Raw genomic sequence first — 18,215 nt, forward strand, 5'->3', positions numbered from 1 at the left:
GGAAGGACTTATGAGAGATGAACGAGTGAAATACAAGGGTGCATAAAGACACTCTGACGGAGGCGCGGGAGAAGGGGTTGGAATCAAAGACCGGATATTTCGAAATGTATTATTTTTATCCTTTATTTGTTCTTTTTGTCTCATGTACTGTACGTACGTCCACGTAGGCACACTGTGCCTTTACACTCAATCGTTTGCAACTAATTTAAGTAAAAATATTTATTCGACATTTTATGATGTTGAATCTATACAGGATGTCCCAGAATTAGTGCAACGAAGCATCATCCGACATTTTTGCAAATGAAATTGTGTTTAGAATCGTCTCAGATACTCCCCATTTCCGGTTCTTACACTAATTCTGGGATACCCTGTATACATACTGTATACACCCTGTTTCAATTTGATGGGCATTACAACTTATCTACGTATACGAAGTTTAGTAGCACACAAATTTTTCTTATTATACTTCTAACAGATTACAACGGTACCTGCCAATTATTACATGTATACATATAGCAATGGATTACACAGATTGCTTTTAAATTATGTTTTACAACTGTATGTGCTCTGTTGGAATGTGTGACTGAAGAAATATTGAAACTCGTATGGTATAGTTAACTTTAGAAAGGTACAGAATTAATTTCTACTATGTATCTATGCCTCTGGTATCTGCGACTCGCGTTGTTATTGCGGGATGTAAAGAAGCAGGGGAATTCACGGGTGATCGCTCTGTGAATCGACGGCGACCGAGCCGTCAGTCAGCCAGGAAATTCTATTGTAGGGCGAAAAAATCGGGACAACTGCGGGGTCGGTTCTGGCTGCTGCCTCTGTTACAATGCATCTTGGCCCTAGAAGTCTGCTGTTTTTTGAGCCAACAGTTTGTCGTCGACACAATGGCGGAAAGAGGAGCTCGATTCATTCGAATAAATAAAAATCGTTGCATGAAATTCGACGAGAATGTAATAGATACGATTGCAAAGGGTACATGGCGTATAAATATCTCTTCATGTTTCTCTTTAGATGCTTGATTTTTGCTTAATGTCCCGTAAACGTTTCAAATAATTATTTGGAAAAGCATAAAGAGCTTCACTGGTTGAATGCAGAGTAGATTTTGAACTGCGAACTGATATTATATTTCATGTTATAGTACAGAAGCTTGTCCAAACAACTATTTACAAGCCACGAGATGTATTTACAAACCATTAAAATTCTGATTACAAAATTTAACAGTTCAGTGGAAATGAAATGGCAAACATTGGTCTGCTTTTTTCTGGCCTTAAAGGTGAATGCAGTCGCGCAGTGCATACTCCGAAAATGGAAGTATGATTTGTCGTTGGTGAATATTTATAACGAAATTAACAATGTTATCGGCGTGCACACTTAGCGCTGCGCTGTGTGTAATCACGATGCAAGTTTTGATTCGACCCGCTGGGTCATCGATTCTCCGCTTTTTTTTTTCCACGTGTACGTATCTGCATTTACATATAAATATGATCGCGTACCTTCCGCGATCCCATCGGTCGCAACATTGCGCGCTACGTGTACGAACAAAATGCATAAATTAAACTCATTCTACTGTGCACCACCATCTGTATAGACGGCGGCGCGCATTAGGTGTACGTATAACGTATCAGAGAAAATGTGCACGTTTCGAACGAACCGTTCGGAAAGTTCTTTATTGCGACGTCTTTATCAGTATCGTGAAAATCGAAATAGTTGTCGAGCGAAGCGATAGTTCAATTATTATTAAATACGAAATTCCAAGGATTTATTTGAAGGATATAATTTATTTATTTGGAAGTGTAATCTACAGTTGTTGATTTCGTAGAGCAACTGGAGTAAGGAGTACTTTGTGTACTCCTGTGAGTAAGTGAATTAAAAATTGTTAATTTAAGTATCTCATTGGGTGACAATACGCTCGGTTTCTCTATCGATTCTTCACGCGTACAGATTCACACGTAAACGGATCGTAAGAGGTATTTTCGGAAAGAGCAGCTGTTATAAAGGGCGGGGAACAGTTTATTTACACATGTAATCGTTCCATGATTTATGGCTGCACAGGAGGGGGTAGCAGGGGTCTTCGACGCCCCACATTCGAACCCTGGGATCTCTGCTCTATTGCGAATTAATCATCGAGGGTAGCAGTCAGCAGCTATTCTTTATATTCTTCCATACCTTTAAGTTTCTATACCATTAGTAATCACGTTTAATTGCACTTTATGTGTTTCTATTACTATCTCGTTACTAATTTTACATATTTACATTTATATTCAAGGATACACCTGAAGAGGGCTGAAAAGAATAGAATACTTCACAACTACGGCTCTCTGGAAATTATTTCTGCTCGAGGACGTCAGGTAGCCTTCTAAACTCTATAATATGTATACAGAGTGGTACAAGCGAAAAAGGGGTGATTATAACTACATGAAAAAAATAAGTCGAAAATATAGAATAAAAACAAGGTTTTCGCTTGTACCACCAGTTACCGAACACCCTGTATATTTAATTTACAATAACAAATGACTAATAGATTAATATAATTAGATCAACAGAGTATATGTCGACGGTGAAAAGTACGAAGCAACATCGATGGAGTGTGCATCGTGTAAGTTGTCGACGAGGGAGTCGAACAATTTTACTCTCCCACCCACGCGTAAATCATTCCGAGTCGTTTCGAGGGAAGCATTAGTAAAACGCAGAGAGATTTCATGAAATGTTCGTGATCTCCATGGGATTTAATGGCGTTGACGCACGTGAAACAAAATGTCACGGGACATTACACTCCCTTCCGGTTCATCTGGCCGATAGCTTTGTCCATGCATGGACTGCTGTCTCTTTCCGATCCTCCCATACCGGTGTCGTCCGTTCTCTTCCTGTCTGCCTCATGAACATGGTCGTCGGCCTTTGAAATCTATTTTCATTGTATGTAATAGCTTTTTGATGCGGGGACTCAATGCGACGAAGCACACAGAGTGCATCGTTCGGTTATTGCGGTGCATTGATTTCTGAAAGGCCGACTACGTTAGCCAGATGCGCGCCGCCTGTATATAACATCGACCGGAAACTCGTCTTCGATGTTATCCATTTTCCAGATTGCAGAGACAAAATAAAGTAAACGCGTGAGCGTCGAAATACTCGGTTTCCCTCAGCGCCCCTCGCCGATAATGCGCGCGAAGCATTTACCACGGGAAAGCTCTGCGCGGTCCGCGACCCTCCCGAACGACGTGGGTGAAGAAACTCTTGAAACTATACTTTTTTTTTTTGTACAATCGCGTCTCCCTTTGGCTCGATTCTGTCGGATCGAATCATGCAAACCCCTCTTTCTCGACCGTTATCACAATATCATAAGGCCATGGTAGATTTTTTTGCTGTATCGCGTACGAGTAGGGGAATTGAGGATAATGCGGCTAAAGTTATGTTTATTCTTCGAAACAAGAAATGGTAGTAGGAATAAAGCTTTCTTATTCAGATGTTATAAACGACTGTCATGCGTTAGAACGTTCTCTTTAAGTTCAACCCTCTATGGGCCGAATTTTTTTTTTCTGCAAACAACTTGAAAGAGATTAGTTTGATATTTCAGATCGATGGTGGTGCCAACCGCCATATTTATTATTTGTATATAACGAATAATATTTACCTAGTGTTCTTCTTTTCATTTATAGGGGCCTTCCAATTTCTCGCTCGCAACGTAATCCTTTGAAGGTTAATCGCCGTACCTGCGTACCAAAAATCAAATTTTCGTCTCGAGAGATGAATCACGAGAGAAAGGGTTGAAGAAAGGGAAAAACGATTGGCGAGGGGAAGAACCATGGAAAGTATAGTTGGAAGGGGAGGTGGATCGTAAACCGGTCCTGTTTCGGCGAACGAGATTATCGTTGTAAAGTTCCTATCTAACGAATTTATGAAACGCTACACCGTTGAGTCCCGATTTAATAACCGCGGGCTCCGGTGTTCTTCTCGTTTGCTATAATAAATTTTCGCTCGCCCAGTTCACGGGGAGTTCGAAAGACGGCGAAAGCTCGAAAACGGCGCCGAGTGGAACGGGGAATGGAGAGCGGCGGGGGAGGGGAGGACAAAGTAGAAGCCTTTCCGCGAAACCGACGGAATTCCTTTTCCTCCGTCTTTCCTTACCGACTCCAGGACCCTTTCTCCTTCGTCCGCGAAAGGAGATATCGTCGCTTAGCCTTTTCCTGATAGTGTCCACCAGGACCCTTCGGGGGTTATTTCCGACCTACAAAGGTTTGTCTATGCCGCGGAGACTATCGTCGAAGGATACAAATGCCGGCAGATGTTACTTGAAAAATTCCTTCCTCCGGCGAGCCGAGCGAGCGCAATTTATTTTCATAGGCGACTCGCCGAACGCTGTGTGCATCTCAGCTGCTTTTCATTTCGCCACCCGCTGGATGGATGCATTTTAATGACGTGATCGTTTTACGAAAGTCCGTCAAATTACTTTCTGGCCAATGGCGTAACCCTACTGAAATTTATGGTGAGGGCTCTTTTAAGGAGAATTTAATCCTATCTCCCTAAACTCGTATAATATTTGAAAAGATAACGTCGAAATATGATTTTTACTCGCAGCTCAACGAAAGGTCCCCCGTTGGTGTGACTTGAAGATCTTGATGTTAATCACGGAGGCATGTGCTCACACTACAGGTGCTACTCTCTTCGCGACGGACGTTTATTACTCGCGAGGTAATGTCTTTTCCTAGACCATAAACACGTCGTAATTTACGGATTCCCTTCGACTCCGGGTTCTGGAAGAATAATTTCCGGAGTGCGATACTGTTAGACCGCGTTTTATGCTTATCTTTCTTGTCGTTCATTCGCGATTTTTTTTAAAAATAAAATTTCGAACCATCTGGAATTAATTAAATTGAAATCTTCTACTTTAACGCTTCTAAATTTCAAAGAAGGATTCACTTCACAAAAATTCGCCTGTCTGGCCGCTTGAAGTCTGCAACCACAGTTTCGGAGCACCATAAGACGCTGCACGCATCAGGGATAACGAGCGCCGAAAGTACTTAATGCGTTTTACCTGCCATACAAAGGCCTCTCGTGGTCGACAGCTTTAGGTGCACGTAGGTATGTATCCCGAAGACGCGACCCCGCGTTGATTCCACTTTTCGTTTTGTTTCACCTACGTCTCCCGTAACTCGTGTTCTCAACCACGCGCAAATGTCATTTGCGGACGTGCCGGCTGTGCGCGTGTACCCGTCGCGGGACGCGTGCACACGCGTGGCCAAGCGTGAACGCGTGTGTGCGTATGCGAGGACGACGACCACACGACGACGTCGACGTCGACGTCGACGTCGGCTATGCGTCTGTTTCCATGGTTACCGTAGACGTGGGACCAGGGTCGTACGCCTTCAACCCCACCTCGATGATGATGTGCGGAGGATCGAGAGGGGTTGTCGAGAAAGGGGCTGGCCGCAGGCGAATTAAGAGTTCGAAAAGCTTCTATCTCTCCACCTCTCCATCGCCTCGTCCCTCGATTTCACTGCTTTTCTTCTATATTTATTCTGCCCTAATCATGAGTCTCCGAGTAGCTTTCTCGCGTAGCTTGTCGTCTCGCAAAAAATCCTGATTACGTAATTCCCCCGACATCAATTTCGCCTTGGACAACGGTGTCCCTTACGGAGAATCGTGATCGTGGAATGGGATCGAGTCAGCGGAGACAGATTTCACGTGTTTGATCTCTTGATCTTACGAGGAGGAGACTTCTGGGGGTTTGACTTAGTATTTTCTAGAGCTTAAAGATTATATCGATTATTTATCGTTACGTAGATTAAGAAAGAAGAGGGTACGATTTATATTTGGTTTCATCGAAGAATGTGTATTTTTTATAGTGATTTAAACTTTAACACGTTGACCGCCAGACTAATACTCTTCAAAAATTTCTTGCGATTAAGTTTTTTTTTCCAAACATTTATGTATTATTTATTTGTATAACTTCATTGAAGTTTAAGAATTTCATTCAAATTTATTGTCTTTTATATTTAACAATCGGAATTAATTTTGTTCGTTTTTCAATGAAAAGCACTGTCGCCCATATATGGGTGACGTGGCAATCAATGCGTTAAGAGGAGTAGGATGTTAAATTACTCCAAAGCAAGTGCAAGTCCTGATTTTCTCTTTAACAGTACTTTATGATCCCTGGCTAATCTGACAATTGTGAGCGATGATTACAGAGTAAGTACAAAGTAATCACTGCCCAACTCTCCTGTCTGGTCGGCACATGTGAAGTGTTCGCTCAGAGATAGTCCTGTAATTGGATTGGAGGGTTGGAAACGATAATGGGGTTGGAAACACTTTTATATTTCCAACGAACGGTCCAGAAGACCGAAAAGACTGTTTTCGATTTCATCATTGTCAAGGACCAATTGTTCTCCTAGCAAATCAAAATTCCACGCGCTACGACATACCTTGTATATGTCACGCTATTAAAGGAAGCGCTTTTATTTCGATCTAGAAGGAGACGAACATTTTATACGTTGGAACGCAATGAATTATCGAACGAATGCGGTCCACGTTGCCTGTACGATTGCATCGTAATTACATTTTCTCAGCCGCGGGAACAAGTTTCGCTGAATGCGTATAATAAAACGAAAATTGCGATTAATGCGACGGAGACTGATTATTCTCAGAAGCCAGGCTGGCTTTCGGCTGGTATCAATGAGTTAGAGGGATACGCGGAATTGGACACTAGGCGGGAAACGAAGTTGATTAGTACGCGAAGCGCTTCTATGCATCAGCGATTGATGATATTGTTGTTGATAAAGTAGCAATTCAGACGGCTCGGTGACTCGTAAATTACATACTTACGGGCCCGCGAATCCGACGGGTACACGCTATGATAACGAATCGTCATTATAACGCTTTTTACGCCTCTTGTGTGTTCATCGCCGTTTTTGCAATCATCGCCTATTGTTCTCTGACAACGCGGAAACATCGAGTGTTCTATATTGTCGCGGATCGCATTGGAATTCATCGAATTCATCGAGCTGGGATCCGTCGTGTGTTTCGAATTTCGAGCGAGCTGCAAGGGTCGTCCAATTGCATCAAATTGACTGCTATTAAGTCGATGTATAATTATTCGAGGATTTCTTTTTCTAACCGTTTTGTCACTTGCAATTATTTATTTTTTTTTTATATTTTGAGACAAAATTTTTTCTAATTTTATCCAAGATTTTAGATGAACTTTTGGCGATTATAGAAGAGGTCGAAAGGATATCAAAGTGTGGATAGCTTGGAAGAGTTAGCTTGTAGCCTGTTGACCTGCGATGTTTCATAATAATCATTCCAACATATTCCAAGTGTATTTCATGTTCAGTTTTTTGACAAATGTAGCCTTTAGGATATGCTGCATAATTATGCATCAACCTAATAGTAACGCGGGGAAAGTATTTGTTTCAAAAAGCCATCCCTCGGATTATTCGTCGACTCCTCGAGGTTAAAACGCTTCTTCCATCCGAGTTTCTCGACTATCTTATCCCTGTGGCAAACAGCACTCTCGGCTACTCGGAAAGCCAGAGTTTTATTGATCATCCCGAGCGTGGAGCGTCTGATAACCCATTTCTGCGTTCATTAGATTTGTCGAACAATTGCGGAGTAGAAGTGCCTAAGGGTTGCTAAGTGCTGAATAAGGGTTGTTTAATCACGGAAAGAATATGACTTACTTAAGCTGTTAAAGCGACTGTTGAATCTTAGACTAGGATTACATTCTTAGATTTTGTATTATCAATTTTAACAAAGTTCAACTGCTATTAGTAGGTATTTAATAGATATTTGTGTAGGTATTTAGATGAAGTATAATCTAAGAAAGTTGGAAACGAAAATAAAAGTGTATATGTTATTTTATTCTACATTCGCTACATTCATACACTTCATCAATGTCGAAACGAATATTTGCACGTCTTAATTTAGGCACCGAGTATCTGACTCCTTGGATTTGTTACATAGCGTGCAGTAGAAGCTTTCATTTTCAGTTTTTCATTCCTCGCCACTTTCCTCGAGTCCATTCTTCTTTCTTGAACGTTACACAAATGTTTTCCTCTTTTTTTCCAACTTCTTCAGACTACAAATTTGCCATTGGTCCGAGGAAGTTACAGAGGGTAACTTTACTTTACATGTTGTCTTACTTCGCGTTTTTTCATCCGACTAAAATGGAGTGCCCTTGTACAGACTAGGTATTATTATTGTTTGCTCGTTGACTCTGGATTCCTTTGTTTGATTCGACGTTCGAGTTCGTATTGACTGTCTTTTCAATACATAAAGAAATGAATGAAACGCGATAAAAAATTCTATTTGTCTATTTCTTTTACAATGCTACTTATCTTCTTGTATGCTATGTAAGTACATAGATTCGTTTCGTTTGCAATTAGGTACTTTTATTCGAAAATGAAATAACTAAAATTCTTCGACGTAAATCTATTATTAAATGGTATTAAATAAATTTCAAGAGGATTTACATAGGCACGTAACTTTGCCAATAGCCTCCACATTTACTTCTTTACTATTGCTTTAGTTATTTAGTAAATAATCCATGAAAAGTTCAAAATAAGGAATATAAAACACAATTACGTTTTTCTTAACACTTACCAACCGATAGTCAATTAATCTGCTTTTTACCACTTACCGACCGATAGCTTATTAAATCGGTTCTTTTACTGTCGACAGTTACCGATCGGTAGCTCATTAATTCATGGCAACTAAAACTTGGTCATCTATTACTGAAATGGCATTGTAAGCTGTAATAATTATAAGGTTTAAATAAACTGCGGATTTTATGCATTGATGATATAAACTTATACAATAGATACATGCTAAACATAACCAAAATGTACATGCACTTACACAAAATGATATAATATTATTATAATAATTATAGAATATGTTCAACATGCATTATGCATATTTTATGTTTTCTATATTACTGTACGTCATAGATGCATAAAATCAGCAGTCTATATAAAATGTAAATATAAATATAACTCAATAAAATCGAGAGTGTTAATAGAAAATAGAGTGTCAAGAACAGTTTTACAGTATATAAAAGAAACGATACAGTTTAATTCTATCGCAGTTCTCCAAAAGTCTTCTTTCCTCGAGGAGGTGGCGCCCAAGAAACATTGTTACACACCAAACAAAGTTGCTCGTGTCCGATGGATAGCGACGTCGAGCGTCCACAGTAAAATACTCGGTACAATTTAGCAAAGTACGATTTCGCCCGGGTCGCGTGTAAGGTGGCTTTTCTTCACGTCCGTGTCGTTACTTATCGCGCGATCCTCGCAGATACACATCAGAAAGTGGCATTTAAAAATTGTATCGGGAAACAAATGTTCGGGCAGTGATTTAAGGGTGCACCGTGCTATGGATGTTCGAGACAACAGTACTCCCAGCGGAAAGCCGGGGTGTTGTGGGCCGAAGGGCGAAGGGAATAGAGACGGACAAACATAGCTGGGGGTGGAAGAGCACGCGGCGGTAAGTGTCAGTTCTTTTGTGAGCATATAATACATCATCGATGCGGCGAGGGCTTTTAAGCTGTCCTGAAAATACCAGCCGGCTGTACGAGTTATTAATGTCCCGCCTCCTTATAAAGTACTCAATTTTCGTTCTGTACGGAAGAGAAATATTAGCCGTAATACGGGCACCGTCGCAACGAAACGCTGCAGTATATCAGACCGTGCGAAAATTACACCGCCGACGAAGATGTTAATATCGGTGAACTTTATCGTCCTGCACGTCTCCAGGAAGTACGCGATAGGAGCACGCGACACCGGGGCTGCACATTGTTTTGACAAAAGGTCGGACCATCGAACTTTATCGCGCGGATTGCAAAAAAATCAACCCCCGGATCCCCTTGTAACGCGGACTCTCGACTGGCCTTCGGCTGGGACACCGTAAATCACCGGGACCCCTACCTGTGTAAAGATTAACTCGATCGATTTCGAACGTATCCCTCCATTCAAGCGATTATTCAATTCAAGGTAGACCATTCAGCATCGCTGGCTCTACATTACGTCGCCATGGCGAGTTCTGTTCACCCGAGAACGTGCGATGGGAAATCAATTCTTGGGGAAGTCTTATATTTGGGATTAAATCAAGGTAATCAGGGAATCGTCTATTCAAATAGCTCAACCGAGAGTGTTCGGCGGACTCGATGATCGAGTTGATCGAAACACGCGATATGGAAGGATGTAGGGTAACTGAATGGGTTAGGCTTTTATGGAGGTGTAGTCGTTTTGTAGTGATTAACCTTTTGCACTCGAGAGGTGACTCCCAGTCACCACTACGTTTCCTTTAGGTTTAATTTCTTTGGAACTCGAAGTGTCAATAAAATGATTGTCGTTGAGGCAAAGGTGACCTGATTTTCAAATCTCAAATTAGAGATCTCATTTTCGAATTCAATCTAAGCTTAGCATTCGTGACAATAGAATGCTAAGAAAGCATCTCGAGTTGCTAATACATACCAGAAAAAAAGGCCTCGAGTGCAAAGGGTTAATTGTTTGGTGTGTTTTTAATCGGGTTGGTGTGTACTGTAGGTTTGAAAAGTTTGGGATTGTGGTGTATGGATGTGCATTGTTGGTAGAATAAACAAATATTTGTATCTTCTTTGAAAGTCGATTTTCATCGAAACAACGATCCATTTTCGATTTCTTTTAATTGTTAAGGTAATGTAGCTTCCTAAGTCTCTCCCAACGTGATGACTAGATCGCACGAGCACTTGGAAAACATCCAAATACAGTGAATAAATCATTGATCTTTTCATTCAACGATTGAATCCACACATTTGCACCCCCTTGCAACAGTACGACATTTTCATGGTGGTTAATCTCGCTAACCGTAACTAGTTTCTTTTAAATTCTAAAAAAGTAAGCCCCACCAAAAAGTGAATCTTAAATCAATCCAAGTGTGTTTTGCAAGTAGTTGACAATATAAACGCTGTATCGTCTGTGTTCATTCGTGTTTTAATCAATTTGCATCTTATGGATTATGCCCACCAAATTTTCTTTCTTGATCAAATACAAGTGTCCTTATATATAAGAAAGATACAATGAATAGATAAAATGCATTTTATTTTTAAAATAGAAATCAGAAGAAAAATAGAAATGGACGAAATATACATCAAGCATGTCTCATCTTCCCATTCTTAGAATCGATCACCATTGTTTACACCCTGTGGAATACTATTTAAGTAATACTCGTGTAAACATCGCCACCTTAACCAACAAGAAGTCGATGTGTACGGAGTATAATCGTAAAGATTGATCAATTCCCATCTTTCGCAACGGAATGCATCAATAGTAGAGGAATTTCAGTGAATCGTTCGGAAAGAGTGTACGGACTTGAAGTTTGCTTCGCGTCTTTGATGGTTCGTCTGCGGTTTTGTATCGCTACGTATCGCCTTTTCCGACCGATTGTGATGTCGGAATCACAGAAGAATGGTCGAGACATACACTTTAAGCAAACTTTTTACCGACGAGACTTCTCTTGGCTTCGCCTTCGGTTCTTTTCATGCCTTTCATTCTTGGAAAGGGCTTGTTTATGGCACCCAGTAGATACCGTAAAATAGGGAATAGTTCCCTAGAGGCAAGATGGAATTTTTCTGAGGACGTGATTGGAGTTAAGTCCTTCGATGTCGTTGCGACCGTATCTTCGTCGGTATATATATACACGCGCCATTGTCTTGAATTTATTTTGGACAGTACACGAAAAGAACGGTATAATTTTCAACGGTATCGTTATCTTTCTTTCCTTTTTGATTTTATTTTAAACGAATAGTTGGGAAGTTCATGAATACTTAATTACTTTCTTGCTTGTTTCTCCGATGTTGATTTCACCTTTATTAACTTCAGACGTTGGCATCTATTTTTAAGAATGCAATGTTGGTCGTCGGAAATAGGACTTTTAATTATTTCCTTTAATATTAACGAGTTGCCTCACTTTTGCAACGAAAGATTGTGTTCTTTTTGTATAACTCCGAATCCAATTAGGAAAAGTCACGTTAACGATGTAACAGTGCTATTAAAAATTCGTGAAATGTTCCTTTATTTTAATATAGTAAAAGTTTAAGAACAAATTGGACATGATTTTATAAATGATTCACCTTATGAAACTCTTTGTCTTGGTTTTCCTATCTTTGTTCAGTACTCAGGTGCTTCTTTTGAAGTGTATCTCCTTACAAAACAAAATTTGAGTTGGTGTGTGTAAATTTGGTAGAAATGTCCATAAATATAAAATGAACATTAAAAATGGTTACGTAGAGTACGTTTCATGCATATCGATCTAATAGTTTTGAAATTACTAATGAACTATAGATTTTACCAAAGAAATAAAAATTGCTACTGTAAAAGAGAATAATTTCTCTGCGACTGTTTGAGAGGCAATCCAATTTCATTCATATTCAAAGACCAGTTTAAAAAAAATGACACTGTAATTGACCATACGAACATCGAACTGTCTTTGAAACAGCTATAGAGTAAAATTTTGATAAACCTTTCGAGGCACATGTAAATATTGCTGAAGAAAACCACAATACATCCAAATTCAACGTAATTCCAAAAAGTGTCCGACTGAACCTCATCTCCCAAAGTAGCCCCAACCGCCTAAATCTTTCTACCGAAAGCCAGCCTCCCCGTTCAACAAGTGTACACAATTTTCACCACTGTCGCATCAATATTGCCATGGTACGTGCACCTGGCGTAGTATTATTAGAAGGTCGTAGTTCAGGACTGAAACGTCACGGTTTGATGGTCCCATCGCACGGCTGGAAGGTGTTAACAACGAAGGGGTGGCTCGAGACCCCCTAGCATAATCTCGCGATCGCTCGATCAAGGGTATCGTTCCGCGAGGCGACGGCGGCGGTTTTCCTTGGCGGCGAGCCTCGTGATTCGGGTGGGAAACGTGGGATAAGGAAAACGCAGCGCGTAAAACGGCGTCGTCGGAGTAACGAGGCGTATTTTTAAGCCCGCATGCGGTCCGCGGAGGTTCCGTAGTTGGTGGTGACGCGCGTGCTTGGATTCGACTGGATTCGAGTGCGCGTGGTGGCGTGCGTTGCGCGCAGTCGACGACGGACTCGCTGGGGTGGCGATGCTTTCGATAGTGGGGGTTGAAAGGGTGCGGGTGGGGAAGAGGGTGATCCCCGTCGACGGCGGGTGGGGGTGGGAGCTCAGGGGAAAACTCTCGAGCTCTGGAGCACGCGGGTTGCCGAGAGACAGGGGCACCGGTCGCGTGGTAGGGGGTAGGGGTAGCTCTGAATCCCTCGAAACTCTGACGATGCTCTCTCTCTCGACTCAGTTCCGAAAGCAGAGCCAGAGCCGAGAGTACACTCGAAGCTTGTTCGTTTCGCGTATCGTGTCGAGCTTCTCCCTCTGCTCTGCTTGTACGTCGCGTTTTGTCTGGCCGTGCACGCGGATACCATTCGCACTCGTCGATCTTTCGAGGTGCGTCCTCTCCGTGCGACTGTTTCGCAGATCGACGCGAGTTCCTCTCAACGGGATCGCTCGCCACGGAAGCTGTGAAATTAAAAAAATAAGGAACCCGAGGAAACGGTCTCCGTTCACGTTACGGTACGTCCGCCGATAGTTGGACGGTGGTTTCCTCTTTTATTTGAATTTCATCGGGGAAAACGTTTCGTGGAATTCACGGCCACGGTTTAACGCGGGGGTGGGAGGAAAAAAAAATTGGGGAGAAACGTGTGCGAGGATGGTTACCGAAAGGAGTCAGAAGGGCGAAAAGGGTCACGAATGTGTCTGGAAAACGGACGGCTGTAAAAGAGTGGAAACGTGCAGCTGAAACCGCCCTCCGCGGAGGTCTTTTTTCGGCCATCAAAGCGGCTGCTCACTTCCTTTTTTTTTTATTTTTTTCGCCTCTCGCCGTTTTCAGGAATTCCGCTCCCGCCGGTGACAACGAAAGAGCTCGTCGATAGACTTCGCCCGGGCACGTGTATGCGTGGGCGTGATGATATTTGAACTCTCGAAGCCGTCAAAGTCTCTGCCCCTTTGGCGGCCTGCGCTTTTGTTCGGTGCACTTCGAAATGCGAGACAGGTAGATGGATGGATAGACGGAGAGACAGAGATAGGGAATCGCGAGATGCATCTGGCATTTAATGGAGATGATGGTCGTTTCCCTTTGTTATCCGGTGGATTCGTTTTGTTTAATATGTAAAGGTCGACGGAACGGCCACGTGTCTCGCACTCCGTTTCTTCGTTTCATATTTATCGTGGCACTCGCGGCGTAGTGTTTAGATACTTTCTTTGAACACCGAGAAACATGACCGAACGACCGCGCAAACTTGCGTCAGTTTCGTTTTCATTCGCGGTTACGCGCGTCTGTTATCGACACGGGATTATCATCAGCCCGCGTACGAGAGAGAAATTTGACAAAAACGAAAGTCAATGGAGCGTTTCCATACGCGAGAATCGAACAATCGGAGCGTAGAAACGGTACACGGTGGGCGCGAAACGGTCTAGACAAAAGCGAAAGGCTCGATGCATATGCACAAGGGATTTCGGTGATTAGAGGTGGGAATAAGCCGATGCCAAGATATACGGTTTTCCGTGGATACGTTTCGCGATCTACTTTCCCTTAGTTCCTCGGATTGGGTATCGTTCGCGATACAATACAAATCTTGCGACACTCCGCGGGAACGTTTTTATTTTAGATCTCGTAAACGAGCGCCGAAGGACCGCGACTAATCTCGACGATTTATTAACTCGCAATCGGAGCAACGATACGTTTAAACGGGCCAAGTAACAAGTCGCCGCTTCGTATATCACCGACGACGTCAGCCAGCTTTAATTTCGTCGAATCGAATCGACGGCCGGGACAGCGTGTTATCGAGACGGTTTTAATTAACAACGATCTTCGAAACGTGGGCGAAATACGTCCAGCCAGCTCCAGGGAACACTGATTCGTAGACGCGAAATCTGTACAATCCCCCCACTACCACACACCCGCTCGGTTACGATCAATTTAAAAGGCCATACGTTTCCGCGAAACACGCGGATGATTTATGTCGCGTCCTAAATACGTGATTTGTACGAATGGCTCGCGGCGAGGGGATCCACGGGTGGAAAATGACGACGAGACCGATGCCGTTCTCTACTTCAATTACGCGTAAATCATCGCGCGCGAAAGCAAACGTTAAATGACTCGCGGTCCATTAAGTCCTCCACGGCTGAATATCATTTCCTGCGACGCGCGACGATTACGTTCAGTCAGAGATGGGGAATCGGAGTTGCGATTACTTTGATTCTGCTTTGATCTTCGAATAGGAGTTCGCTCGGGTTCCCATCGATCCTTAAATAATTTGGGTAAATTTTAAATTTGTAATTACACTTTCACTGGAGTTCCTTTAGACTCTCTTTGCGCTCGACTCTTTGAGTAAACAACGTCGATTAAGTCTCTCACGGTTGAATATCATTTTTTGCTACGCGAAAGGTTTACTTTTTAAAGATGGAAAATCGGAGCCTGTCGCGATTACATTCGTTCCGTTTCGATCCCGTTTTGATCTTTGAAAACGAGTTCACCAGCCATAACCGTACAATCACGCCTTCGCTGAAGTTGTTTCGGACTTGCTCCAATTAAATCGATTAAGTCTCTCACGGTTGAATATAATTTTCTGCGACGAGAAACGATTACCTTGGTCTTCCGTAGAGATAGAATCGGAGTCGCGATTAGTTTGATCCTTGATCTTCGAAAACGAGTTCGCCCAGGTTGCCACCGGTGCTTAAATAATCCAGGAAGCCTTAAGCGTGGAAGAATGTGTCTGAATAGTTCAGGGCTTTGAGATTCGACGTGATTCTTCCATCCAATCGCCATCCAATACCACGTTTATTGTTCGCCACATAAGCGCGAGTACCACTGGAATGCGCAGGAAGTCGATAATATTTTTATAGCGATTCTACCTTCGTTCCTATTTAACGAAGATTGTTATCCCCGTGATATATGTCTTTCAGTTTTAGAGGAAGCTCTCAGCTTAATCGTATAGCACGATATTTGCCAAGTCAAAATCGCTCTGACCCACCTGTGACCCAGCAGGCAATTAACGCGTTAAGCCTTCTAGGATCGAGTAGCTTTTTCATAAGACATGCATCTACAAAGTTCAGAGAAACCTCAGTACGTGTTTGAATGGTTCCGATAGATTTTCTAGACTAGTCCCGAGTAGAATAGACTCTCTTTCAAAGTAGAGTTTGCGCGACTTTGGCGCGTGTCGAATGAAGAAAGAAAATGCATAAATGTAAACAAATAGAGAAAGTGGTAGTGAAATAGTTTTGTCAATTGTAAAAAGCTGATCACTTTAATAAACGAGGCTCTCTCTCTCTGATTAGTTCTCCATCGACAGAATATTTACAGTTTCAGAACGGATCCACTCCTCGACGTTATAAGGTTGCTATATAAAACAATGCTATAAGAAACACACGTCCAATTAGTTTCGAGCTTCGAGGTTACTATCTTCTGAGTCCTCCGTCGACGCGTTTACGAGAGTCGTGAATCGTTCCACTTCTCGATGTCAGGTCCTACACGAAATAATTTCGGAATTACGCGTAGCAGTTGCGGACTCCCTCCGATCACTAATTCATCGCGGCCAGAGAGAAACGACTTTCTGCGCGTATGAACCACGACGAACAAAGCCGTGCTCGGAAGATCGCCACGGACTATCGCTCCAGCTTCTTTGGTTTAAGCTACATCGCCCACAACGGCGCTTTAGTGTCGAAGTTAACAAGTCTTCTCCGTCGACGTTCCGCCCGAGGAGATTTAACCGGTCCCCTAAACTCCGATAATTGGCCGGGGCGCTATGCATTCAGTGAAATTGCATCAGCTGCTTCGTAGCTGGTAAGGAGCTCGCGCACAAAGAAACCGGCGCGGGCTTTTTCCATCGACGAGCCCTTATCCGACTCTAATTGCGGGTGCACGGTATCGGGGGTGGATTTCGAGGGCGTAACAGACGAGAAGCGTTATTGTAACGAATGCGAACGCGCACAGGTCGCGGTGTAAAGTATGCTTTGACGGATTTACAGAATCGCGAAACGATGAGGAAGACCGTGGCACGCGGAGATCCGCCGCGCTCGAGGGTGAATTCGACGATGAATGTTCGATGAAGAATCCGGCGTCGAGGCGACGGAATCGCGTGGAAGTTTGAGATCGATCGTCGACGAGTTACAAGAGGGTAACAACGTGGTGTGACGATGCGCGTGAAAAGTTGACGACGTCATGTGACGCGAGTAAACTGGAATTCCCGTTGCGTGAACAGCGTTCAGCGCTGATGTTGGACTCCACGACCCGCTCGTTGCTCGAATGGACCCTTAGCCACGGATGACAGCACGCGTGTTTACCGAGTGACCAGTGCGATGCTCGAAAGTTGAACTGGAAACGAACGACACGTACCGCGATCGAAATCGGTGGTTTCGGTGAGGATTACTGCGAAGGATAGAAATCAGTAGTGATGCCGTGATGGGCTGCAGCTCGGGATCGTTCTTCCTGACTACGCTCCTCGTGGGTGGATTACTTCTGGTCGTCCTGCTCTGCGAGACATCCCACGCAACCCGTAAGTTCCAAACTTCCTTCTCTCGCTATTAGATTACGGCTGGACCTCCGTTATCCCAGCCAACTGGGAACACGGTTGGTTCGGTTGAGGTTGATTTTTCGATAACGGACTAACGAGGAAGTCTGCTTTAGATCATACGTTATTTAACGTTTCCAATGGTGAATCAACCTCTCGAGGGATGAATTTTAAATGTATTATTATTTGCTTTCATTGAATATACACAAACCAAAGCAATTTTTCAATCAATTTTCACATACAAATACGCTGGCTCTCTTTGATATCGTATATTTTTTAATTGTAAAAGGTATCGCGAATAACGATAATTTTTGTACAAAATCAAACGTGCAGATATGTAACAAAATCCGTCAAGAGGGTAATCAATGGCAGCGAAAGCCTCTGGACTGAATTAATTCCACGATTCATGTTTCATTAATTGTAAATATATGTGAACATTAATTGAAGGAGTATGAAATTTTGCCAGGAATATTCTGCAGTATCTAGTAAAATTCTCTTTACTTTTTTAAATATATAGTCAGTTTCATAAATATATTCGTACTCTCTATGCCTATTAAAGAAAGTCTAAATTAAATAATAGATGTGATGTTTTCAAATACATTAGTCATTATAAATATATATATATATATATATATATATATATATATTT

At 42.5% G+C, this 18,215-nt stretch overlaps 1 protein-coding gene across 1 annotated transcript in view; it reads left to right on the forward strand.

Moving 5' to 3' along the window:
• Positions 1-13,295: 13,295 nt before the first annotated feature.
• The window catches only part of LOC128891349 (B-cell receptor CD22), a 446,690-nt gene continuing 441,770 nt past the window's right edge, over positions 13,296-18,215 (forward strand). Inside the window, exons 1-2 of the mRNA XM_054150781.1 lie at positions 13,296-13,571; positions 17,025-17,551. Coding sequence (XP_054006756.1) covers positions 17,458-17,551 — 94 coding nt within the window. The 5' untranslated portion in view covers positions 13,296-13,571; positions 17,025-17,457. The remainder of the gene's footprint in view (positions 13,572-17,024; positions 17,552-18,215) is intronic.

The sequence above is a fragment of the Hylaeus anthracinus genome, unplaced genomic scaffold (genome assembly GCF_026225885.1).
Source record: "Hylaeus anthracinus isolate JK02 unplaced genomic scaffold, UHH_iyHylAnth1.0_haploid 12001, whole genome shotgun sequence".
Classification (NCBI taxonomy): Eukaryota; Metazoa; Arthropoda; class Insecta; order Hymenoptera; family Colletidae; genus Hylaeus; species Hylaeus anthracinus.